Source organism: Pochonia chlamydosporia, chromosome 4, assembly GCF_001653235.2.
Source record: "Pochonia chlamydosporia 170 chromosome 4, whole genome shotgun sequence".
NCBI classification, from domain to species: Eukaryota; Fungi; Ascomycota; class Sordariomycetes; order Hypocreales; family Clavicipitaceae; genus Pochonia; species Pochonia chlamydosporia.
The window spans coordinates 3772523-3797786 of NC_035793.1; the positions used below are offsets into that span (position 1 = coordinate 3772523).

The 25264-nt window shown below is 50.8% G+C and overlaps 7 protein-coding genes and 1 non-coding gene across 8 annotated transcripts; 4 read left to right on the forward strand and 4 right to left on the reverse strand.

Moving 5' to 3' along the window:
• Positions 1 to 285: 285 nt before the first annotated feature.
• On the reverse strand, positions 286 to 951 carry VFPPC_08529 (hypothetical protein; the record flags this gene model as incomplete). Its single annotated transcript, XM_018287219.1, has 2 exons — positions 286 to 798; positions 874 to 951. 2 exons carry the CDS (start codon positions 949 to 951, stop codon positions 286 to 288), a joined length of 591 nt encoding a protein of 196 aa, XP_018144154.1.
• A 3989-nt stretch (positions 952 to 4940) lies between these two features.
• VFPPC_08530 (phosphatidylinositol N-acetylglucosaminyltransferase) lies at positions 4941 to 6517 on the reverse strand (the record flags this gene model as incomplete). The annotated part of the gene is made up of 2 exons (XM_018287220.1): positions 4941 to 6175; positions 6277 to 6517. The coding sequence occupies 2 exons, from the start codon at positions 6515 to 6517 to the stop codon at positions 4941 to 4943; spliced, it is 1476 nt and encodes a 491-aa protein (XP_018144155.1).
• A 595-nt stretch (positions 6518 to 7112) lies between these two features.
• Positions 7113 to 7184, reverse strand: VFPPC_17286. The gene has a single exon. It is a non-coding gene; the product is annotated as a tRNA-Ala (tRNA).
• Positions 7185 to 11995: 4811 nt separating this feature from the next.
• On the forward strand, positions 11996 to 12658 carry VFPPC_08531 (hypothetical protein; the record flags this gene model as incomplete). The annotated part of the gene is made up of 2 exons (XM_018287221.1): positions 11996 to 12444; positions 12547 to 12658. The coding sequence occupies 2 exons, from the start codon at positions 11996 to 11998 to the stop codon at positions 12656 to 12658; spliced, it is 561 nt and encodes a 186-aa protein (XP_018144156.1).
• A 992-nt stretch (positions 12659 to 13650) lies between these two features.
• On the forward strand, positions 13651 to 14757 carry VFPPC_14424 (alpha/beta-hydrolase; the record flags this gene model as incomplete). Its single annotated transcript, XM_018292193.1, has 3 exons — positions 13651 to 13766; positions 13871 to 14454; positions 14570 to 14757. The coding sequence occupies 3 exons, from the start codon at positions 13651 to 13653 to the stop codon at positions 14755 to 14757; spliced, it is 888 nt and encodes a 295-aa protein (XP_018144157.1).
• Positions 14758 to 16104: 1347 nt separating this feature from the next.
• Positions 16105 to 17031, forward strand: VFPPC_14425 (hypothetical protein; the record flags this gene model as incomplete). The annotated part of the gene is made up of 1 exon (XM_018292194.1): positions 16105 to 17031. The coding sequence occupies one exon, from the start codon at positions 16105 to 16107 to the stop codon at positions 17029 to 17031; it is 927 nt and encodes a 308-aa protein (XP_018144158.1).
• A 1394-nt stretch (positions 17032 to 18425) lies between these two features.
• On the forward strand, positions 18426 to 19979 carry VFPPC_14426 (hypothetical protein; the record flags this gene model as incomplete). Its single annotated transcript, XM_018292195.1, has 1 exon — positions 18426 to 19979. One exon carries the CDS (start codon positions 18426 to 18428, stop codon positions 19977 to 19979), a length of 1554 nt encoding a protein of 517 aa, XP_018144159.1.
• Positions 19980 to 20654: 675 nt separating this feature from the next.
• On the reverse strand, positions 20655 to 25152 carry VFPPC_08532 (WD repeat protein; the record flags this gene model as incomplete). The annotated part of the gene is made up of 3 exons (XM_022428616.1): positions 20655 to 22953; positions 23022 to 24926; positions 24992 to 25152. The coding sequence occupies 3 exons, from the start codon at positions 25150 to 25152 to the stop codon at positions 20655 to 20657; spliced, it is 4365 nt and encodes a 1454-aa protein (XP_022284416.1).
• Positions 25153 to 25264: the final 112 nt, after the last annotated feature.

Consider the following 25264-nt stretch of genomic DNA (forward strand, 5'->3'; position numbering starts at 1 on the left):
GTAGACTAGAATAGAAGAATCTACAGCTGTCCCTGTCAGAGCGCAGCACACGACATTCACCAGTATACATGACCAGTATTAAGCGGATTGATTAGGTGTGGTATTAATTAGTTGTCCAGAAGTATTGAACTACATTATGCGAATATCAAGAAAGACTCCATGTGTCTTTTTTTGATTCCATGTGTCCATTTTCCCATATTACTCATTTATCATTCGGAATTCCAACCCCAGCCCCGTCTCGGTCGGCAGGGTCCAAGGCGTCAACACCTCCCATGAAGCAATTGCTTACAGAGCGAAAGCAGCGGCGAGGACGGCGGCGAGAGCACCGACAACAGGGCCGCCGGCAGCGGCGCCAGTGGAGCTGGGGTTGCTGCCAGAGCCAGTGGTGGTGCCAGAGCCGCCCTGAGAGGTGGTAGGAGCCTTGGTGGTACCAGTAGCACCTCCAGAGGTGGTCTGGTTCATGCTGTTGGTGGGAACGCCGCCGGTACCAGTGGTAAGGGTGGGCATGCTGGCAGTGGTAGAGCCGGCCCCAGTGGTAGAACCGGTGGCAGAGCCAGAGCCAGTGGAAGATCCAGTGGCAGAGCCAGAGCCGGTACCAGTGGAGAGCTTCTTGCACTGCTCAGCAGCGATGGACTGAGCCTTGATGAGGTCGGCGGTGTCGCACTTGTTGGTGGTGGCACAGGTAGTGACGGGAGCGAGAAGCTTGGCCTGGGTCTCGGGCTTGCAGGCGCAGACAGCAATCTCCTGTGTGGAACCTTTGCAGCCAGCATCGCCGAGTGCCTTCTCAATGCAGGAACGCTGGAGAGACATGTATTAGTCGATTGAACGTGGAATGGCAATGTTAAAGAGGTAACGGAGTCAAGGATAACATACGACGCAAGGAGCAACGCCGTCGAGGTTCTGAGCGGCAGCGAGGCCAGCAACAGCGAGCGTAAAGAAAGTGGCCTTCATTTTGAAAAAGAGGGTTGGTCTGTAGTTGAGTACGTAGACGTAGGTCGAGTATGTACAGGAATTGACAGCTGATGCGTTGCTCAGAGATGATTGATTGAAGCACGAGTGGGATGGAGAAGAAGAAGAGAAAGAGAAGGCTCTGATGTAGAGGAGGGCCGGCAAAGGGGCTTTTTAAGAAAGTGGTGGCAAGAGCTGTTCCCAAGCTTCCACATCGGAGTATTCACAACAAGACGGAAGCAGACTGGATCAGACTCGTCGACTGGAGCTGACTGGAAGCCGGACAAGGTACAAGTACCAAGCGAAGTACCTCCAGAACCCAGCCAGGTCAGGTACCAGCAAAGGGGCTGTCTTGTACCATCCACAGCAAGCGGGAAGGAGCTATACGAGCTCCGGAACAGGGAGGTACATCTGGGGATGGTTTCGTATGGGGGTCCCTGGAGGAACAGGCAAGGTTGCTTTGCTTTGCTTTGCCTCGCCATGCCTTGCTTTGGCTGTCGACCAGACAATCAAACCACATCAATCCCATCTCGTCAAGTCTCTTTTAGTCCAGACATGGTCGATGGAGCCGGGAGTCGGCCGCTCCACCACAGCCTCCCTCCTCATGCTCCTCCAAGCTGCAAAGCTAGTCGTGTCGAGTCTGGTCGAGTCAACTGGCTGGTCGACTGCCCACACAACCTTCCATGTTCCATCCACTTCCTGCATCCAGATCAAGAGCTCCAGGTACGCCAACGGTACAAGAAACATGCTTGCCACTCCTGCATGGGGACGACCTAGATCCGGCCACTCACCACCTCAATCTCGACGGCCCCAAGGCAACGCCAAAGCAATACTGTTCCAATTCGTGGCTCCAGGCGTGGCGTCTTGCCCCCTTGAGCCTTGCCTCATTGGCCCCAAGGGGGGGAGAAGTATCTCTCTTGTCACTGACCCCGGCTGGGTCCTGCTGGTCCTCCTGGCTCTTGGGCTCTCAAAAGAGCATCCCAAGCTGGCACTGGCGCCGATGTGGGTGGGAAGCTTGGTGCTAAGCTGAGGGCGACGGCGATGATCCGACGCGACATCATACTCCGTACTCACGTACACTACATACACATACTTTGGGCTAGCAACGCTCGACTCCAGTGGCATTACCAAGGCGTTTTGCATTTGTGCCAACTTTAGAAGCAGTCTCCAGTATTATTTCCTCTTCTGAGCACTCCGTACAGCCACAAGCAATAGTCAGCCTCGAGAAGAGAAGAATTTTTTGCCGCCTTGCCACGCAATCCCCTCAAGTAGTCCTCTGTACCACGCCTATGCAAAAGGACAACACCCAAGTACTCCGGGCCATCTCCCCTCTCCGCGTTGGACAGTGCTCAGACTCAAAGCTCAGGCAGTGTTCAGTTTGACGTGTGCATGGTACCGCAGCTATCGACATCCAAAAAAAGGTGCTCAATTATTCTGGAGCCTGGTTCGGTATGGGAATCGCTGTTCGTGCCGAAACAACTCATCTCCCAATTGGGCCATGATGGGAAAATTCGTTAATTTCCCAATGTAATTTGGCCGCCAGAAAGACAACAAAGACACCTTCGTGGCATGGTCCAAGAGCTGGTCGCGGCGGCGCCATTTTGAAGATGGCCCCGGTCAGACTGTCTCGCCTGGCAGATTGGATTCTGGATGGTTGCATACCAGCCAGAGCTCGCTGAACCACCGCAAGTTGAATGCCGGCGTAAAATCGATTCAGCCGTCTTGTGTTACGGGCGTTTGCTGCATTGCTGACCTCACAATTGGTCCCCAAATTCCCTTTTTTACTCCGTATTTCTGGTGTTATTGGCGCCATGGCAGTACTCCAGCAAATGTGGCTGATTTCGTTGGCTTGCTGCAGAAAGGGAACTGTTACTCTGTTTCCCTGGTTTCTGCAGCCTCTGTTCATGTTCCCATTTCAAACCATGTGGCCATGCTCAGCACAAATTTGACCATGGGCCATTGTAAGGACAAAAAAAACTGCCGGGTTTTGTATCAACTAAACTCGAGCCCGTCCAGCAAGAGAACATCAGGAGTTTGGTCCAGTAGTGAAAGCGTTACGAAAACAGCCAACACGAGCAACTAAACTGCCCACCATCATGCATGGTGGTTTCGCTGATCGTCGGCATCGACGTCCCGGTCTGGAGTTGTACATTTACATCATGTACCGTCTGTTCATCCATGCTCTTCAAGTGCTGTCTGCTCGACCGCTGTCTCTTTCTCTCATCATCTCTGGGAAACCCTGGTCAAATCTCCACCTAACTCCCATGGCAATCACAGCCCTGTCAACCTGCTTCACGAACAACTGTGGAGACGAGACTGTTGGAAGGTGACCGAGATGTTCGTTCGCCCCCGGCCAGCCTGAAGCAGAAGGATCTCTTTCACAGACGTCAGGCTACTGCATCTGACGCTGACATGACGCTGCTAATGCTGTCATCCACCAACTACCAAGGCAGACGAAGTGGGAATAACAACACAGCTCATGATACTGTACTCCGTATGTTCATGCTGTTTCCTGTACGACCGACCGAGCGGGTGCTGTGGATAGCACACGTTGTCACCCGACGCCTGACTTTTTGTGACGACCCAATGTTACTATTCATGTTCAGAACACGGGAGTATTATCCGATATGTTTTTCCAGGTCAGCCAAATGTCGTACAGGGTCAATACTGGTAGATGACACCTCCATCGTTGCACTGCCCACTTGGACCTGGGACCTGCAACACGAACATGCTTTTAATAAGACAGGTCATTGTTCATCATGGCCCCTGGTAGCTTTGTGGCGCCGGTCCGTCAAGGAGATCCGTCCAAGTCATGCAGCATTGGCCCCATTTGCCAGCCGTCGGCGCCTAGTGAACATTGAAAACAAGCCTTTCCTCCCGCTCTGGCTGCAGCGGCAGACAAGGTCTAAAAAGTTCCTAGGCTCCGCCCTTTGTTTCTGTATGAGACAGTGGCTCCTGAATAAAATCAGGAAAAGTTGCCCTCAACAGCAGCGTCATCCTGTTGGATATTTCATTCAGATCGTCGCAAACGGCCGCCATACGGTAGGCCTGTGACACTTCCGGAGTAGACAATATTGATTGTCTGTGGTATATTCCTTTTTAGCGGCTTGACGGTTCATTTTACGTCCGTCCCCATGTTTTTTGTTTTTTGTTGGACGAAACCGTTGTGACTGCATTCCACACCTCGTCCAATTGAGTCGCCGTCTCCCAGACTTTGTGCCAACATGGGAAACATGTTTTTGATCTGGTTTACCCCTTTTTTTGCGGGGAATTACAGTATGCACCTTTCCTGATCAGAAGTGTTGTTTTCTTTCCTCCTTGCTTTGGTCGAGCTAAACGGAGTGGTGTTTACTTTTCAAACCGCGACTGTGTTGCATCAGCCGGATATATCATGGTCTTGTGATTGCAGATTACATCCACGAATGCGGTCTGAACTTGCCGGCGTCCCCTCGGTTCCCTTGATTCATTTCATATCAATGTCTTCAACCGAGATTATGTAATTTGCAGGATGTAACTTGGTCGTGGCATGATATTTCGAAAACCAGCCACACCTTACTCGGTGTGCAGGCGTTGAAAATGACCGTGCTCGGCATGCATACACGTCTGGTACTCTGTATCCGTCCCGGCCTGCATGCGTCAGCAATGTCTTGGGTCGTGATTGAATGGTGAGCCCGTATTTTACGGTAGTCTGAAAATGTCAAACATCATGGACACGTGTAAGTCAAGTTTTACACGTTGACCTCGACGTGTTGTGAAATTGAGTTGTCATCGTTCCCATACAGGCGGTGGTGCTTAGCATCTTGCCCTACTTGAATTGTACCTCAGATGATTGCTTACCGCTCAGCTCTAATATTCATAGGAGCGGTGAGTGTAAACGCTAAAGAATCACCACCCATTGCCAAGCGAAACAGCTTATCAAGTGCTGGGCACAGAGTACTCTGTACATGTCATGTTATTATCAATATTATGAATTACGCTATCCGTCGTAGAGCTCATCTGTCATCCCACCTCGTCCTACTCATAATAATAGGCCGAGCAGGATCCCAAGGCCCCCTAATCTCATTCTTGTACTTTTGCAATCCAATCAACCACCAACTACACCCGCCCGTGGCCAGCGCGGCCGTCACGACAGAGAAGATCATGCCCATGATGCCGCTCTTCCACGGCTGCTTCCACTCTTTGACGGCCGCGACAACCATGCCCACGCCGAACCCGGACCCCACAACGAGAATCACAGTCTGTAAAAGGTGATATTTCCAGCTGCGGTGGCGTATATGCCGTCTAAATACGGGGAACAGCCCAAACACCTCGATGCTGAAGAGTGTTAAGCTAAAGACTGGTCCCGTTTCTTGCAGACGGCTTGCCAGCACGGTAGACGCCATGAGCGCGGCATTCGTGGACAGCGACGCGGGGAATTTGGTGCCCACGCCGCCCGAGTAGTCGAAGAAGAAGATATTGATGGCCAGCAGCCAGAATGATATGGCCCAGATGCTATCGCTGCTGGTGGACTCGGTAAGCGATCTGAGGATGGGGCTAAGACCCAGGAGCGTAGACCAGATGAGAAGCGCCGACTTAATAGTGCCGAGGCGTTGGTGGGTGCGGTTCTCGTCAAGCGGCACGAGCGGCTCGTTGTTGCGCAGGGCTTCGCTGCTGGTCTTGGGGGTTAGTCGCGACGATGTTGTAGATGTAGATGGGGCGAGGCGGCCGTTGGGAACGCTCCCATTGCTATGAAGGTTCGTGGTCGAGCTGGCTGCAGAGTTTCCCGGCGACTGTGCGGCGCTCGAAGGCGTCACAGAGGTCGACATGTTGGACGGTAGGGACTCGACTCTCAGCGGGTGCGGTGGTCTTCTAACGCTCCCAGCGCGATTTCGTCGTCGTACACTGCCTGTTCGTACGACGGGGGCGGGTGCTGTGTTTCCTGTTGCGGCGGCAGAGGCAACTGCCGCTGCGTTGGCTTCGTCTTCCTTGTCTTCTTCTTCGGACACCCAGCGCTCCCAGAGGATCCAGCCTACAAAGGTGGCGAAGCTGCTCCAGCTGACGACAGAGACAGGCGAAACACGCTCGTGGTAGATTTCTACGAAGCAGACAATAAAGATGGTGACGGAGCAGACATGTTGGAGGATGACGGTCGAGTCGGCGACGAGGGGCCAAAAGTCGTACGGTTTGAGGCGGGGGTTTCGTTGGAGATTTTCTAGAAAGGTTGCTTGGTCTGTGTAGTTGTCTGGGACTGTGGGTGCGGTGTAAGCTATTCGTGTACGTGCACAATGCTCTTCCTTCTATGGTTGGGTGGGGAGATGTTGTGTAGTTGTGATTGTCTGGATAACCTACACGATTGCTTCACCCACATGAGCTTCTTCCATGCTCTCTTCCGTCGACGACTTCTGCTTCTGTCGCTGCCACCGCCTATCCCTCGCATCTCAGCGGTACCATCGCCATCAAAATCGCGTGCCCGTCGGGGCGGCGAAAGGTGCGCATCTTGTGGAGACAGATGGGAGCGTCCAAACACGTTGAAGGTCGCGGCGTGGCTCAGAGATGGAAATGGCGTCTCATCGTCGGTTGGAGAGGGCATCGCTGGGTGGTTAAGATCTGTCAAGAGGGCTTGACGGTTATAAATGGTGATCTGTGGGAGTGAATGCGCGCATTGCGACCGGGCCGTGGGGGGGTTATCTGCTGTTGTCAAGGAGAAGTTCTGGATGATGTTGGTAGCTTGGTGTTTGCATGTTCAAGTTGCCCAGTAAGTTATGCAATACGTCAGGGGAGCAAGCCACAGGTGGGGACCACCTTCCTCAATTTCACCAGAACTGCTACCCTACAACGCGGGCTGGAAGTTGCATTCCGTCAGTAGAGAGGTCATGGGTGTGTAAATTTGGCGAGAGAACATATAAAAATAAAATGAATCCAAATACTTCAATATTTGACCATTTGGCGGAACATAACTGCCCTATCATTGGCACACCGCTGCATGTTATTGAGTTCGGAGAGCCTCGAGGAATTTTTCCACGTTGGGTCGTGGATACATTGTACATTTGTTGTCGCTCTTTAGGCTAGAAAACAACTCCTCCGAACAGTCAAACTCCAGTAACATCCAAGTAGAGTTTCTGCACCCAAAAATATAGGACCATGCGTGCAATTGACAATTTGGAACGGCAAAAATCCAAAAAATTTGGACGCACGGGGAATTGAACCCCGGACCTTTCACATGCGAAGCGAAAATCATACCCCTAGACCATGCGCCCAATAGAGCTTGTGCTGTGGTTGAAAGAAAGCGAATTATTGAAATATGTAAACGTTATGACACCGATACACACCCCCTGAGAGGAAAACGGCCAAGTCAGACATTTCAATTGGTGCAAAAGGCGGACTGGACTAGGTACACCCTCCCCATGATTCGTACTATCGATAAGTAACCCTAACCCTTAAGCATGTTTTCCATCAATCACGATTGGCGTGGCTCCAGGAGCTGAAGATGATGCATCATTTGAACTGGCGCATCAGATTGATCGAAAATCGCGACATTTGAGGCGCTCAATGGCCTTAGTCGTCGGTGACTTAAACGTCTACTACAGCCGAGGAATTCAATAGACTCCCCGCAAACCCAATTGATCTGTCAACTGGCAGTTTAGCGAGCAAGCCACTTGAGCCGAAGCCAGAATACCAAAATGCTGCCACTGTAGAATCTGTCAACACGTGGGCACCGAAACAGCCTCCCACTCGTCCACTCATCACCAGCATTTCAGTTTTTTAAGAAACGGCGGCGTCCAAAACTGGTAAAAAGGACACAAAATCCTGCATCCTTCAGCCATCAGTGTCAGCTGCTCTAGGCCGCCGCGGCCCGGCTGGGCTGACATGCTTTTGGATTCATGTACATAGGATTTGGAACGGAGCATCCCGATTGTTCTCCATCGGGATGCAAGAAAAGAGCCAAGTTTTGTCTTGGCCAGTTGTAGGTGCCGTTGACTGTCGTGGTATTTTCCATGTGAATTCAGAGCATTCAGAGCATTCAGAGCATTCAGAGCATTCAGAGCATTCAGAGCATTCAGAGCATTCAGAGGTGGATGACATGAATGGATACTGCACTGACTACCTGCGAAATTGGTGGCGGCGCATAACTGAATTTTGGGTTCTTGTTCATGGCGCAGATGTCCTTGGGGTTGGGCCAGAGTGTCTGGCCGATTCGAAATGATTCATTTCATGTCAGAGGGTACTGTAACATGATGTGTTTTCTTGTCATTCTGAGTATTAATATGACATCGTTTGAAGCAGAGTCCACCAGCGCACGGATCATTGTTGGTTTCAATCCCTGGCGCATAAATGGCCGGAGGGGAGAAGCCAAATATATCGTGCTGCAGCATCCTTGGGTACAGAATTGATCGCCAAGAGCAGCCTGTTCAACTCATGTTGCTTCGGTATTCAGAGTTTGATGCTTTTTTTTTTTTGGAAGCTCATTGGGTAGGCATATACTCCAAGACTTCTAACATGAATTGCACCAGGAGCTTCCCTGTCGCGTATCAAACTGGGTGAGTCGATCACGTATCCAATTAATCGACGATCCACGATTATTACCAGAGTTGCATATGCTCCCTTATAAGTGACCTGTCCGATTCCTCCTCCCCACGACGTGATTCAGAATGTGATTGTTGGCGCACAGAATAGGTTGACAGCGCCACTGGAAACGTGGTTTGGACGAAGAGCATTGTCGGAGAAATCGAACCAATATTATTACCTGCGCACTCATTTTACTCACCGATTGAAATCTGTGCGGCGTTGAGGCCTGTCATCGTCAGGGTTTCTCTGCGAACACCTTTGTTCCCTCTAAACAACAAATTAAGCTTAGTCTTGCCCGTCACGAAGGCATGCATAATAGGCGAAGGGAGACGCGGGAATCATCTGAATTACGTCGTCCCATGCTCAAAAGGGTGCATGTCCACGCGTCGGCTGTCACTTTTGTCATGATGCTGCTTCTTGGTCTGTCTTTGGCGGCCAAGAGAAAGGTCCAGGCCTCGTCAGAACTTGCGTACATTCTGTTAGGTGTGGTGCCTCAGACGGCCGTGGGGAGACAAAACATGGAAAGTCGCCGGCCCACCAACAACGAACTCGCCCCCTGCGACCTCTGATGGTATGGCCACCAGAGTTGCAACGGAGGAGCTGCGCCAGCTTCGGCTATCGTCCGAGGGGTGGCTTCAGGAGCAGGGGGGTTTGGTTTGTGCAACCTATCCAATGCTATCCTCGCTCTGGGTAGCTTGGCCGCAGGGCTGTGATTCCCAATTGCCAAGTGTGTGAATCTACGTGCCGTGTTCCTGTTCTCTAGGCTCCCATGGTTTTTTCTTGTTCGTCTCCTCATCCTGCGTCAAAGCATGGCCCAAAAAGAGCTCTTCCCCGAGCAGATGGACCGTAACACCAAGCTTTTTGTGGCGGTGGCCCACTATCACGAGAAGAGTGAAAGTGCAACAGGGACCGAGTTACACAAAACAGCCTGGACACGGTTTCACCTGCAATTTTGCAATTGATGGATTGTCTGACTCTGTGCGAACCATTGGCGCAATGCAAACATCACGAAATTATCTCCGGTGCCTCGGTCGACTTTTGCAGCTGTTGGTCAGGACGTTCCATTTGATATTTGCTTACTCCGTGCCTGTGCGAGAGAATCATGGTACACTGCATGCAGGCTTACTCTTGTTCCCACGATTGGCAGAGCCATTTGGGAAATTGGCGTAACAACCAGGGAGACAGTGATGTAAGGATTTTGAAAAGAGGCGAGATCGACAAAGTGTTGGTTGATTGCGGGTGCAATCCTCTCCACGCCAGACCAGGCATTGGGTCTGCTCGTTCGCCCAGCAAATTTCTTCAGTTTCCAGGCAGACCATGAGGTATTGAGGCTGTGATGTTGGAGGTGAAATGAGATGAACGATGAGTCGTTCATGCAGAATCCCAAAGCTGACTCTGCTCCGGCTTGAAATGCCGTCCAGTGATGGGTATCCAAAACGAACAGAAGCGCCTCCCCATCGCTCACTCCGGACTGTCCCATTCACTAACATAACATGGGATCATCATCTGTGTTGAGACCCCGTATTGCCGGGCACAACCCTAAATCAATTTACAGTCAATGCCGAAGGCATAAGTGATGATCCATTTTGGTGCCATCAGGCAACTTAATGGTGGCGTAGAGCTTCGACTAACAAGGCATCTTTATGTGTGTCGCCAGGTCAGAGTCAATGTCAGCGACTCAACGGCTCTGTTTGGGTCGGCAACGTTGTGCCGTCGCGAGACCCTTGAGTAGATTGGCGCCATTTCCACACACCACCAACCCATGTCTGTCTCTCATGACGCCAATGATGACATTTTTCCAAAGGGTGCTTTGGCATGGGCGGGAAGCCATGGCGCCAGGAAAAGGCTTGTTTACCCATTCGTCGACTGGTCTCAATGTGGCGGGACTTTTGGGATATGCTGAAAAGATTGCCGCGATTTTTGAGTTGGCAGTAGGAAAATGCCAGAAGGCTTAGCTGCTGGGAAGAGTAAGGTTTGAATAACTGGAGCTCACTGGAGCTTTACTGGGCTGAGCCTCAGGTGTTGTCGAGTCAATCCATGGGTCTCTGGCGGCCTTTGGAAACTGAGAAAGGACCCTGACAGAGACGAGAGCGAGCACTAAGCGATGAAACTGGTCAATCGGGTTCGGGGCAATTGGTGTGAGTGGGCTGGGGGACTTTGGAAGCTCACTGTGGCAGAGTTCGATGAGAGGGTTTCTTTTCTAGCATTTGGACTCAAGTCGAATCAATGTCTGGCTGTTGGTGGAGAAGGGAGGCAGAGAAGAGGCTCGTTCTCGGCACCCCCCAGCCGGGAGAAGGGCACCATGTGGATTTCGATGGACGTGCAAGGTCGGGGTCTGGCCGATGGATGGATGGATGATGGAGGACGAGGTGGATTGATGAAAGTCGAGATGTCAATTAGTCCCTGGGCTCAAGTGTGAACTGGCTCGGTGCAACGCCCTCATGTGCAGTCTGGCACTGGGTCCAGTTCAAGTCTGGTTCAAGTCTGGTCTGGTCCATCCAGTCAGCCTCCGCTGTTTGTTGCGCTGGCTGCGGTGCATTGGGCGGTGCGGTGCGGTGCAGACTGGAGCTGGCCAGACTGGATCATTTGACACTAGCAAAGACCCCTGTGCCGGGTGCAGGTATGGGTGCCTGTACCTGTACCAGTGCTTGTCTGGTGCGGTGCTTCTTCTGCCCTGCGCCTGTCCTGCCCAGCCCGGTACCTGCTCAAGCTTCGCCAGGCCAGGCAAGAGAGGAAAGACCCTTTGCCTTTTATCGCCATTGTTGCTTCCTCCAGTGGCTTTCAATGTTCACACCTTTCGCATCTTTTCACACCCCTCCCCGTCTGTATGTCAGTTGGTCTCAGTTTGGACAGGCCCCAGACTCTCTCTGACCTCTCTGACCTCTCTGACATTCCACTCCATGTCCAGTCTGGTCCCTGGTCTGGTCCCATTGACCAGACCAGACTTGGCTCCAAAGAGCAGACAGCCCACATGCACCGCCAGTCCAGCCTTATATCTCTATCCCAGCCCATCTCTGTCGTGCATCGCCCATCGAAGCCTGTTCCCTCTCTTTCTAATTCTCCTTCACCAACCTGCACGCATATTGCGCTGAACTCTGGTTTATCTCCAGCCTCTATTCACTCTCTGTTCACCAGATACAGGACGACTACGAGGCCAAGCCCAGCCATTGTTTGACTTGAGCACTCTGCCCTCCACCTACCACTCCTTACTCGCCGCCAAAATATACTCACTTACATCAAATGCAACCCTAGCTGTTTCGTGTTTTGAGACAGACTCACGTCCCGGATCATCGTCAGCCACCAGCGACTAAAATAAACATCTCATTATCTCTTTAACAATCTGGACCTGCAAATATAACCGCCTCTGTCTTTTGGATCTGTCGTCGCGGATTTTTTTCTTAGCGCCTTGAGAAGTCGCCGACAGCTACAGCAGGCACTTCGGCCATCTTTTGCAAAACATCACCAAACTCATCACCCAACCGCCCTCTCACCATCGCCAAAAATGCGTTTCCCGCTCATCCTCATCTCTCTGTCGGCCATGGCCTGCGCGGCCCCGGCCTGGCATCAAGGACCGATCATCTCAGACGACGACAACCTCATGGAGCGAAGGGACATTGTCAAGGTTGAAATAGTCGAGGCACACACCAGCCGCTTCACAAACACAATCGTCACCAAAATCACGAGATATGCTACGGATGCAGCCTCCGATGTCCAGGGGTTTCTTACCGAGTCCTTCCGTGGCGCCGTGGCGGATGGCAACGGCGAGGTCATGACCGTGTCTTTCGGAAAGAAGGTCGCGCCTTTTATGATTAACCCTGGACGAGGAAAGGGACGAGGAGGCCGTCACCACCACAGACATAGGATTTCGCTTTTGGGCTTCAGGAATAGATTGGCTGTGTTTATTCTGGCATTTTCTTTGGTCCTGGCCGTTGCCTGTTCCTATCTAAGACGGTAAGCTTTGTGCTGTCCTTGCCATCATTTCCGCACTGGAGGTTCCTTTCTCCATCGGGAAACTTCGATGAATATTAGAGCCGTTTAACTAACTCTGATTAGGGCATATGTTGCTTCGCTACAAAAGCCAGTCGACTCTCCTGCTCTCGACACTTCTCTAGCAGAGAAGGCCTTGTCAAGGAGCGACAGACTAGAGGAGACGACAAAATCATGAAAAAAAAAAAAAAACATATGTCACAATTCAACACGACTGGCCAGGGTGACCAAGGCAAGAAAGGAGTTGCATCACAGGAAGGATTTAGGCACCATTTTGCCGACGAATACATTGCATGGAGTATATCTATCTACACTATTTAGCAAGGCGTTTGTGTTTAGGATGGGCACGGCTTGGAAAGAAAGATTAGACCAGATTCCCACATATCACGTTCATTCAAGACAGCATTGAATATAATTACATACTACAGGGTTACTGTACCTGTTGAAGTCGAAGCATCCCACAACTCAAGTATACGTTTACGTCGAACCTTCCAAGGGCTATGATTATTCCTACTCCAATTACAACCGAACCCGGACATATCATTTCGAAACTCGCCAAGAATAAGCACTTTAACTCCCATGTCGTCAGCACTGCAGCACTTCATCTCAGAATGCACAACTAAATTACCGCAACTCAACCATAACTCTCAGCTCCATCAGCTGCCCCTCGAAGTCGTCACCCGAACAATACGAATCAGCCCAACCATCAACCCGCTTACTCTTTTGTTCCAACAAAACCCGTTTCCCACTCCAAAAATAATACCCACGCTTGAAAGAAAAGTTCCGATAAGGGGCCTTGTTTCTGAAACAACACTCCCCCAGTCGAAACTTAACCAGAACATCTCGCCCAATCATCCTGCTGCCACGGCTTTACGCCCATAAATAGAAACAAAGACGATGCGGACAAAAGAAACCAAGGTACCCCCCAGACTCTGCAGTTTGTAAAACGCCAAGAACTTGCAATGACGGACTTCATTTTTAACCTTGTTGTTATAACTTGGTGATGTTGTCGTCGTGTCAGGTGACGTGCCGTGCCGTCGAGAACCTCGGCTAGCTTATCGTGGGGAAGCTCCGAATGCCGGGCCGGCGCGAGGCGTACTTGATCGTTTCAACGGTAGCTTTGGGACGGAGAAACTGAGCTAGGATTACGAGTTTATGTTCTTTGGCACAATGGCGACTTTTGAGACTGCGCAGGATCAGTATGTGAATGTTGGGGGTACGAGGTTTGCGTATCGGCGGCTGGGGAGGACGTATGGCGTTCCGTTGGTTCTGCTCATGCACTTTAGGTATGTTGACCTTTTGCCCGTTTTTTTTCGGTTACGTGAAACGACATTGAGTCATGAATCGGAGATATTTGGTTTGCTAATGCTTCTTTTTTGTGAGATTTCAGGGGCACAATGGACCATTGGGATCCGGCATTGATCAACCCGCTTGCTGCTCGAAGACCAGTCGTCTTGATTGACAACTCTGGCGTGGGCAGGTCGGAAGGTGAGGTAGCAAAGACGTTTGCTGGCTGGGCCGCGAATTACATCAATGTCATGGAGGCGCTGGGCATCCGACGAGCAGATGTCATGGGCTTCTCGATGGGAGGATGTGTCGCGCAGATGGTTGCCCTCAACGCTCCCAAGCTGGTACGAAGCCTGATTCTCTGCGGTACCATCCCAAGCACAGGTCATGGTGTCACGACGGCACCACTTGGGCCCTTTAACCAGCTCAAAGCCGCCGTAACCGCCGAGGAGCAGCGCAAGGCCTTTCTAGATTCATTCTTCCATACTTCGGAACGGAGCCAGGCCGCAGGAATGGCCGCCTGGGACCGCATTGTTGACGCACGATCCAACAGATCAGATTATGTTGATGCGCAAAACGCCCACAGACAAGCCGTTTCATTTGCCAAGTTTATGGACCCTAAGCAGGCTAGGGATGCGTCATATGATCGTTTTCATGAGCTTCAACTTCCAGTCCTGATTGCGAATGGTTAGTGCTTTCGTCATGACTTGTTGGCCGGGACTCTGGTCCAACAAGCCATGTTGTGTTTCTGTGCGGAAATCCGACGGCTATCAGCAACCAGTCTAACCAGAACATCTCTTAGGATGCAATGACCTCCTTCTGCCTACCGAGAACAGCATTCTCATGTGGAAAAAGCTAAGCCACGCAAATGCTCAACTTCACCTGTATCCTGATTCAGGCCATGGCTTTCTTTTTCAGTATGCCCGTTCATTCTCGCAACTTATCAACGATTTTCTTGATACCACCGCGGAGCAAGCCAGTCGGCTGTAGAGGCTCGAATCTTACAGCCATAAGGATGTCGGGTAGTCTGACCGCAAATTCCAAGCCAGTCAAACAGAAAGAGTGTGTCCCATTGTTTCCTTTCCCGTGAACCTCCCGATTGTTCACCAGATCCAAGGCGCCGTGAAGAATCCTCCGATCAGGCTATCTATAAATTTACCACGCTGATTGGGTTCCGACATCAGGAGAATGTAACCCAAGAATGAAACCCACCCCGAGCTGAACGGAAAGACATACTTACAGTGCGAAGACTTTTGTCACCTTTGCTCATCACTCACGCCGTACCCAAGGCAACAAAAATGATGAAATGATGAGACACGATGCAAGGTGACTGTAGATAATGAACCAACCGAGCCCTGTAAATCTGCCATGGAGCCGGGTAGATACATACGTCAGCACAACGCTGCACTCCTGGGCAACGTGGCAGCCCGATGTCGCCAATATCGCCAACACGGGATGGGACCGCCTCGTCAATGCAGTTTTCATGCAGCGTTCCCGTCGGGCGGTGACAGCATGGGATTCGTTCTTTGACCAGTGGGCATTTGAAGCCTGTAAAAACCGTGCCCGTGCCCTCCTTGGCATTCATGGCGAACTGGCCCAAAGTAGGAAGAGATGCGGGATCGTGACCCCCCCTCCCCACGATTTGCATAGGACAATCCCGATGGTTTGCACCACAAGTTGCCCGTCATGCGGCTCCCCATACTATTTCTCCGTGCAAGTGCCTGAGACAAAACCTTGCCATCACATGGGATGTAGGGAGTCCATGGAGCTGAGGTTCATCCAAACCCATACCGCCTATTGGGTTGTTGGCCGAGTGATCAACGCCATCATGATGCAGCTAGCCGCCGGGAACAGACCGTCGGTGAAGCCAGTCTAACCAAGGTGGCGGTGGCACAGTGTATCCTTTTTGTCATTCAGCGATGCCGACGATGGCTTCATGGGAATAAGTTCCCAAGGTAGCTAGCTACCTGGTAATTTTTGTTTTTGGGAGTCCGGAGCGACCGTACCCAGGCCAGACCACCACCCTTCGTTCGGGTCCGCCAGATAACGATGATGGCGTTGTGGTTTTGGCCGAATAATAAGTAGCGGCATGACAGTCTCTCCATCGCGTGCCTAGTCCGCCACACCCATTCAGCTGTATAAGATTGGCCCCAGTGGTGACCCGGCAGTTTGGAACGGGCTGAAACTAAAATTCCTTTATTCCTTTAAGTATGAACCAAGCTGCCATAGACCCCCCGGCCACCCTAATGAGACTCCAAATATTATCATGACATGGCGGCTGCACAGTGCTGTTGTGGCTCAAAGAGCGAGTGTGCACATGGCAAGCATTGTCACCAAATGGCCAACTTTGCTGAGTTACCTACTGAGCTTCGACTCAAGATATGGTCCTGCGCTGTGGAACCTCGGGTTCTTATTCTCGATGACCTGGTTCAGCAGAAGGAAGCATATCCATTGCCTTCTGTGACCCAGCTGAATGTGGAAGCTCGCGCAGAGACTCGTCATGGCTATGAATCAGTCGGACGGGGATCATGTTTTCACTTTTCTCGAGATATATTGGTCTGCGACCCCAATATTTCGGACCAGAGACCAAATGTGCCCCTGGAAGAGCTGGCCATGCGCGTGGAACGACTCGCCTTTTGGGACTGTTTCCCCGACGATGGCCGCATAGACGGCTTGTTTCATTACTCGGCGTACCTTGCAGCGTGTTACCCGAGCGGCAAACATGGCAAGATCGAGTTTGATAAGTTTTGGTTTCCAAACTTGCGAGATCTCTGGATCATCAAGGTTGGCGAGGTAGATCGATCCTGGATGGTGGGCGTCGACAAGGATATGCCTTGTGAAGTTCGCTTGCGGAAAACGGCCAGACAGTTTCGATACTGGGTGGATGAGGACATCATCGAGATTGCTCCATTGGACTTGAGCGAGCCAGAAACCAAACTGATCCTCCGAGAAGGGAGATGTGGCAAAGAAGACTGCCAGAGACTCAACCATGGCCGACAAAGGATGGTGTCCAAGGTGGTCTTCGTGGATGGCAAGTATACCCCTAACAGGCCAGACGACAAGGTAAACAAATGGCAGCGCATCTGGCCATGGTCTACCATGGTCGAGCAGGGCAGTACGGAGACTGATACATCTGCCAACCGAATGAGATGGATCATAGTCGAGCGGATCCTGACGTTTTCATTGCGCTGGGACGGTTTGGATGACCTGTCCTCCGACCATCGACGCATACGCCGCGCACAAACCGCAGTCGAAGCGGCTTGAGCCTTGAGAGACGCCGCATTTTGCGTGATTAAATGCCGGGAATCAGCGTGAATAACGATCTCGTACTTGTCGCATGATGGGCCATTAAGAAGACGCAGAGTGGCAGCGGGAGAAGAGGAAATTTGACGAAATATTCCCAGTCATTTTGGGGTTGAGGTGGGACAAAATGTAAGCCAAGGCAAGAACGGCAGGAACGGCAGGAAAGGAAAGTGCCTGCCTGCCTTGTGCGAACGAGCCACGTGCATCTCGATGAGCCTTGTCAATGTTGCCCAATGCCGATGGATTGCAAGTTGAGGATCAACTCTTTGAATCCTATTTTCTCATGTTTGAAGACGACTTTACTGACGAATGACTTTATGGCGCTGTTTTGTACGACCTTGTTTGAGTTGCAACTAGTTTCCTACGGTAGAGACATTAGGGGAGGGCACTTTGCTGTGGCATTCTGTGTATATGAGAATTTATAGATAAATGTCCTTGGCTTTTTAGAGTCTTAATCAATTGAAGCTCATTCATCATGTCAGTGGTTACTTACCTGTGTTGTTCATTCAAGGACGGTCTCCTCGCTCAAGTGGAAAATCATGTTCAAGTTCTCCTTTCATGGGCTCCAACACAACTTTAACAATGTTAGAGCTGATAATTCTCGATGTCAAATATTGGATTCGGGGGAAGCATGCCTGGCGCTTGACAATGAAGCTGTGTATGTGAGCCACATGTACAAAGATATCAAGATTCAGTTTGCGGCAGTTGGATGAGGGAATGATTGCATCAGGCAACCCAGGTGTATATCGCGTCCGTATCATCTTGACCTATACATACGTGAATGAATGTGAGGATTTAGATTTATAGGTTGAACGTTGGGTTGCTTCGTGTAATTGAGGTTCTGCCTCAGCACACAGCATTAAAACAGGGGAATACCTGAACACGATTGAAACATAACAAGGGCCAACTTGTGCTCTTTTTTCTTCTTCTTTCTTTGCTGTTCTATTCAGTAACTTTGTTCCTCGACCTGAACGGCTTGAAAACCACTAGTGCAAAAATCAAATACATGAGTTGTGTGAACCGTCCATCGGCCAGACTGACCATGTAACGTAGATGCCTCAACCATGCATCGCTCGGACTTCACTCAATGTTCATAGATGACATTGAAGACAAAAAAGATTTTTCACGTGCATCCTAAGCTTTAGTTCCTATAAATCATTGCAGCGAGGCTGCCCCCATCAAGACTCTTCCGCTAGTCCAGGATCTCGTTTCGTCGTCTCCTACGGTTTCTCAGGTCGCCACAACAAACATCTCATCGGTTTTCTACAGAGAATACAGCCACTACTTTGCCCTTCTCCACTACGGATCCCTTGCTTTTCTCCAGACGGTTCTCCTCGTCCGCACGATCTTCCGCGATGAAGAACGGCTGCGATCAAGACCCCACGCACCCAGCCCTTTCAATGAACGAAACGCCGGCCATATTGTCTCGTTTCTTAGAACTCCCTACAGAAATTCGTCGCGAAATCTATAGATTAGCCATTGAACCAGCGCAAGTTGCTTTCTTCAATGCGGATGTAGTAGCCCGGCCGCCGCCGGCGAAGGTGAGGGTGTGGAATGCGCTGGCACAAGTTTGTCGAGAATCAAGAACCGAATACCTCCAAGTTCGCTGCTTAAGATGGATTTCCTACTCAGCAGAGATGACAATGTTATCATGGGGGTTTTGGTATAAAAGGTTTGAAACCGCTGCGGACCCTGTGAACGACTTACTGGTGGTCTCGGCCAACAAACTTCCTCGTCTCGACATCCCAGAGAACTATGCCAAAGCTGCACCGGAGAAGGAACCCGGTGACAACTCTGCGGGCAGGTTTCCGCGTTGTCTAAGCGAGGTCCCTATCCAACGGCTACTAAATAAGCATGCTCTATTCGGATATACCTGGGACAGAGAGAGATACGAGGGATTCTCTGAGTTTCCTGCCTTGCCCAGAGTTGACAACATGCTCGACCTCAGGAGGTTTCCAAATCTCAGGGAGTACTATTCGACGTATAGAATATGTGGAAGCGATTGGCGGCTTACCGGCTACCAGGTCCAGGGACCGCATGTTACCAGCAATCTCCTACCGTCAGAAAACCGATGGTCCATGGAAACTAGAGATGAGACCCTTGGCGAAAGTATGAAACACTTTAACGGCAAAAGTATCGTCGGCGACAATGGCATTTTGTGGAAGGGTCGAGGGGAACTGGATTGGCCACAGGACTCCCTATTCTTTGATTGTGCCTTCAAAAAGGGGGACGCAACAGTTGAAGATCTACCACACGAAGATCTAACACCTGAAATGGGGCCACTTGAAGATCTAGCACCTGAAGAGCTAGCATTTGAACATTTCAAGAACCAGAAGAGAAAAAAGTTAAACGAAATCAACACATTGTATACTCCGTTTATCGGGTTTCGAGGCTATTCTGAGACGCCGACGTCTCTAGGAGGCCACTGGGCAGGGTTCCGCTACTTTACAGAAAATCGGAGAGTCGAATTCTCCCCAATGTCCTGGGATGAAGTCAATCGATACGGACTAGGGTTCCCCGAAGGAGGACCATTACCGATAGCTTTCCCAGAAATGGTTGTCAAGATATACGTTATTCGACCGGGTGATACTCCACCACAGCTAACACACCACTTCTGGCAGAATGTCCCCGCGGAGGAGGATTGGTCGGAAGAAGATGGGGAGGAAATGAAGAAGATAAGGAGGATCTGGGATATCGTGTCGTTCGAGTTCAATGGTCTGGGCCACTTTGACTGGTTCGGATACTGGGAAGACCCAGGAAATGAAAAATACAAACAACCATTGGACTTAAAAAAGCCAATCGAGAGTGATGTTTGGCGTGCAGCGGACAACGGGAGGACCACTATTGACAACTTGAAGCTTTATACAGGCGCAGAAATTGCAGAGGAGATCTCCGCTGGGCCGAGATGAAGATAGCCGTGTAGCATGGGATAAGGGCAGACATCTACTCCAGATACTTTTGGAGTGAAGAAAGAGGATCAAGGCTAGGATTATTTGGGATGGAGTCACGGTGTGAAGGTTCTGGAAGCCAAATACCCGGCATTGAAGTCGGGAACCATCACAGCTATATGTACTTAAATGCAAACATACACTAATTATTGGACTCATACACGCCAACTGACGATAGACTTGTTGTCGATTTTGGAATTGAAAAAAGAGGCACATTCGTAAACAGACGACTTTAAGAGCATATATATACAACCAAACATAGGTCATATACTCAGGACTTGACCAAGATGGCACCGTTTCACGAAGTACAAGGACACTTCCCTCCCACTTTAGAAGTACAAACAGAAAGAGGCATCAATAGAGCAAACTACTTGAACCCAAGAATGCCTTTATTATCTTGGAGGACTTCCATATCAACATACTAAGTAATAAAGCAACACCAAAGATCGTGATAGTACAATACAATGCTTAACAAACAGAGCCTCCTAGTCTAACAATTACAGAGTGCCACGGAGTTCGCAAAAGCCACTACTACTATACATTCGACCCCTAACGCCAAGCTAATCCACAAATGTCCATAACCGCCGTCAATAATACATACAATCCGTATTAGTATTATAAATCATCACTTCGGCCTTATCCTCTTCGACCAGGACCCCGTAAACTGGAGTTTCGTGACCAGGTTCCCGCCTTCTTCAATCTTCCAAAACTCAATGCTGCAGGTGATAATGGCACTGTCAGTCCACCTTGCTCTCGGCTAGGAACATTAAGCTCAACTCGCTCCCAGTCGTTTCTTCCCCGTGCAAATTTTTCGTCGTCACTGACTTCCATGGCTGCAGGCGGAAGCATAGGAGGCTTGGTTGGCTTTTCCCGGCCTTTGAGCATTGCACCGCGAAGTGCCGCCCAGGATTCGACTTGTCCATTATTCGCTTCTTCCACGCAATTACACTCATCTCCTGCCGGGCAGAGGGTTTCTCCCGCAGCATGCCATTCGGCGAGACAAGCTTCGTGACTCGCACATCCGCACGAGAGGCAAGGTGGAAACAGGGCGTCAACAGGTTCCAGGCAATATACGCATCGGAGCTGCATCTGCGTGCGGCGACACCTGTCACATGTTCCAACTGCTCCTCCCACGCTGTTATGAGAGGAGGTATAGCGTGCCGGCTCAAGTTGTGTCTCATGGGTGCGGCAGATTCCTGTTACATCTAGACCGCGGCCCGAGGCGATGAGGTTTTGAAGTTGGTCCTTCTTGCCCATTACGATGGGGGATGAGCCAGTCTTATGGTGGCCTACAGTACCGCTTGCACCATCTCGCAGCGTTGCTGACTCGTGAAAGCTCCCATCAGTTATTACAATTGCCGAGTCATCGCGAAGGATGTTGAACTTCATGACCTCCAGCCGCGCTAGAGGCTGATCCCACAATTGTAGCATCTCTGCATAGGCGTATCGGTATCTTGCATATATACCAGATCGACTAGAGTCCAACAATGGCGTATTCAACCATCCATCGTCGTCAAATATCGACTGATCAGCTTGAATAATGTTGACTGAAATGGGAACCAGTGGTAAGAAGTCGTCTCGCCGGTAATCCTCGTCGGACATTGAGGTTCTAGCTACACCAGACTCGCCAGAAGCGTTTGCAGGTCCCTGTGTAGAAGTGCCCGAGTTGGTAGCAGTTGGCACGAGACTGCTCATAATATATTCAGCAGGGCTAGGTCTCTTTCTGCCTTGATTTGGTGGTGATGAGGATCCACCTCCACCAAAGGATTTTGGAAGAGTTGCGGTAAAAGCTGAAGCAAGACCGGTGTTCCCTCGTAAAATGCCACGACTGGTAGGTGACCTAGATATTGGTGGTGGTGGCGGGTCATTGTCGCCGAGGAATGTCTTGCTCTTCATAGGAGGTGTTTCACCACAGGAATATGAGTTGGTCCCCGCATCGCCGCTCCAAAGGAACTCATCAGAGGCATGAGAGCCAGGATAGTGAACAGGAGTGTGGAGTGTTCCGGGGGTGGTGGCCGCTGAGTTCGTATGACTTCGGCTGTGAATATTCCATTTCCAGCAAGAGGCATCTGTTGGGAAATAATCCAAAGAGAACGAGGGTGCCTTTAAGGGTAATGGCGTCTCTTGCTTAGGAAGATGGGACTCCACATAAGCTACACCATCGTCGGTGTAAGGCTCGTTGAAGACGCATGATAGCATAGCTAGCATTTGAATATCTGCAAGTTTCTCAAAATGATCAAAGAGGTCCATTATGAATTCCTTAGCAAGGGGATGTTGTCCCCATTTGACTCTGCCAACCAAGCCACTTTCATTAGTTGAAGATGATTCGACATGTGAATTAGAATTCTTCCAATGCTTGGAGACGGTGTCTCTGGCAATTACCAAAATCGACGCTTCGTTGCCGTCTCGTCCCAAGACTTCAAGGGGAATGCCCTTGGTAAGCAACAGTGCCAGGTACCGCCACACATCTACTAGTTCGGTGTGACCGTACTTCTCCGCGACCAGGGCGTTGTGTTCACAGACGTCAGCCCCGTCGCCAAAGATGGCATATTCCTCTGCAAATTCTCTCTTCGATGGAAGATCGGCTCGGAAGTCGCGTATTGAAATCAAGTTTCGCGGTCGGCCATATCGACGACGACTAGTCCCTGTGCCTGTTCCAGTTCCTGCGCCAGTGCCACCTCCACTCGATCTCACAGACCGGTCTTCGCTCCAAGTCTTTCGGAGTTGTCTGCTTGAGCTGTACCACAAATTCATCTTATGCATAGAGGTTGACTCAGAGCCGCTTGAGGATGACGAAGACATTTCGCTGTCAGATTCGTCTGATTGGTCGTCTGTGGCAGATGCTTCATCCATTGCATACTTTTGCTTAGACGGCAACTCATAGGTGAGTCGACCGAAGCCCGCAAAGAATGGCTCTCCTTTCGAACGCTCTTTGCTATAGAGCTCCGCAGACGTAGAGAATAGAGCGCGAGCCTTTTCCTCTTTGGAAGGGAAGAAGCAAACAAGCCGCCCATCTGGAGAGAATCGGGCGCCACAGGTACGCGGCGGAGGTGGAATGATGTTACGGTTGGGCATCGTGGCAAGCGCGTGTCTGCGTCTGCGTGGGGCAACTCTTGAGACATGGAGGCAGACCCCCCAGCAGGGATGTCCTCGTCTTCTTCGCTAGAACTCTCATCTGCAAGGCCATCGAGATCATCGTCCAAGTCTCGAACATTCTTAAAGAAGGTAGTACTGGACTCCAGATCGACTTCGCCGAGTAAATAGGTGAATGTGACTTCTAGACAATTTTGCTTTCGTTGCAGAAACTGTTCAGCCAGTTGATGAATTTCTCTCGTTATCTTCTTGTGGGTGTCTTCAGGCATGAAGGACGTCTTCTCTATGAAGAATTTGGGTGCTTTAAGCTTGGGGTACTCGGGAGGGATGTCAATTTTCACTTTGACAAAGATGGACTCGCCGTCGACACCCCATGGCCCTGTCAAAGAGGCATTCAATGTCAAGTTATCCATGTCGATATTTTCCCACTTGACCTTTGGTATCTGGGTGCTGATACGAAGAAGTTCTTCTTGAATGGTGTCTGGTTGACCCCATTCGTCATCCGGGTAATGGTGACCGAGAATTCCGTGATCCTTGGACGCATGACGCCTATAACCGTCAGTGGAAGGCTTCCGTTTGGTCATGGTAATACCCTTCATCCACCCAAGTTGAGCCTGACTCCTGTCGACATGCTTGCCTGAGTCTACCTTGGCCTTCATTGACGGTCCCCGCCATGCCGGTCGAAGGTGACGATTCAAGCCAGGCCGCCCACCCGAGGAGGCGCCTCCTTGTTTGTACTGTCCGAGACTGGTACTAGTTCTGTGGTCGCTCATGGTGCCAGCCTTGCGGTCGCGACTCGCGCTGTCATCGATCGTGCGGAAAGTCTTGTACGCTGCACCTTGTCTTGTAAGGTTGAGACCCTTCCTCGCTGGGCCGCCTTTAACATGACCAACAGCGGAAAATACGCTGGCATCCACGCAGTGTAATCTCACTTCATTATCAGTGCCCCATGAAACTAACTGAAATTCGCGGTTGTCCATGTTGTCCTCTGAAACACCTCCTCGAGTTCTCCAAAGGAATTCCTTGGCTTTGTGATCTCCGTGACCTGGGAAGACGGCCACGGGGTTTGGGGCAACCTCCACGGGAGAGTCTTCTCCCCACAGTCTGTCATACAAGTACAAATCACCCGGTTCGTTTTGCGGCATGGCTAACAGACCCCATCCAAATGGAGTGTGACGGGCTCTCCAGACGGGAAAGTCGGTACGGATGACATGTTCCAACTCGTCGCCATCCTTTCCGTAGTCCCAAAATCTGATTGTCTTATCCAAGGAGCACGTTACGATTCCAGTGCTTCGGATACGATTCCAGTCAATTCCATAGATCTTGGACGTATGTGCGCTGATGGACTTGATGGGTTCGGATGCTTTTCGGTCGTCCCAAATATGGAGGAACCGGTCATGGGCCGAAGCGAGAATGTGAGGGTCCTGGCGATTGAATTTCACTTGCGTTGCGCCAGCAAACCAGTCACAAAAGGTGAGAACAGGTTGTCTAGGCCGTCGAAGATCCCACCAATGGACATATCCATCAACAGAGCATGTAGCTAGCATATCTGGGTGATGAGCGGAAAAGTTGACATCAGTGATGGCACGACTATGCCCCTGCAGAGAGTGCTCTATAGCACCTGTATTGGAATCTTCCCTCAAGTTGAGATTCCATACTAGGGCGCGGTGGTTGGCCGTTGATACAACCCAGTAGTCTCGAGCTGCAAAAGGTGACCACTGGACATCACAAACAAGCCAAGGGAGTCCATGACTTTTCAGTCGCCGTGGCGGATTGTACGGAGAATCCAAGTCAATGATTGCCAATCCCTCCGGTCTTTATTTGCACTGTTAGTTCTGGCCAAGGTCAAATCGAGGGTTGTTCAGACGTGGGAAACTTACGATGCGAGCGCAATGTCGCGACCTGATGGAGAAATGGTGGCCGATCCGACCAGGCCCTCAACATGAATGGAACCATCTGATTCAAAGCTCTCACTGTCATATGCTGACTTGATGATTCTACCCTTCTTGGGCGATTCGGGCCGCTGGTCGAATGACGGCATTATGACTGCAGGCCTCTATGCGACAGACCCTGCAATACAGGTCATGTCGTGGCTCATGGGAGGCCAGACGCGGGTGAGGTAGTAGAGGAGGGGAGTGCAACAGCGTGCTCCC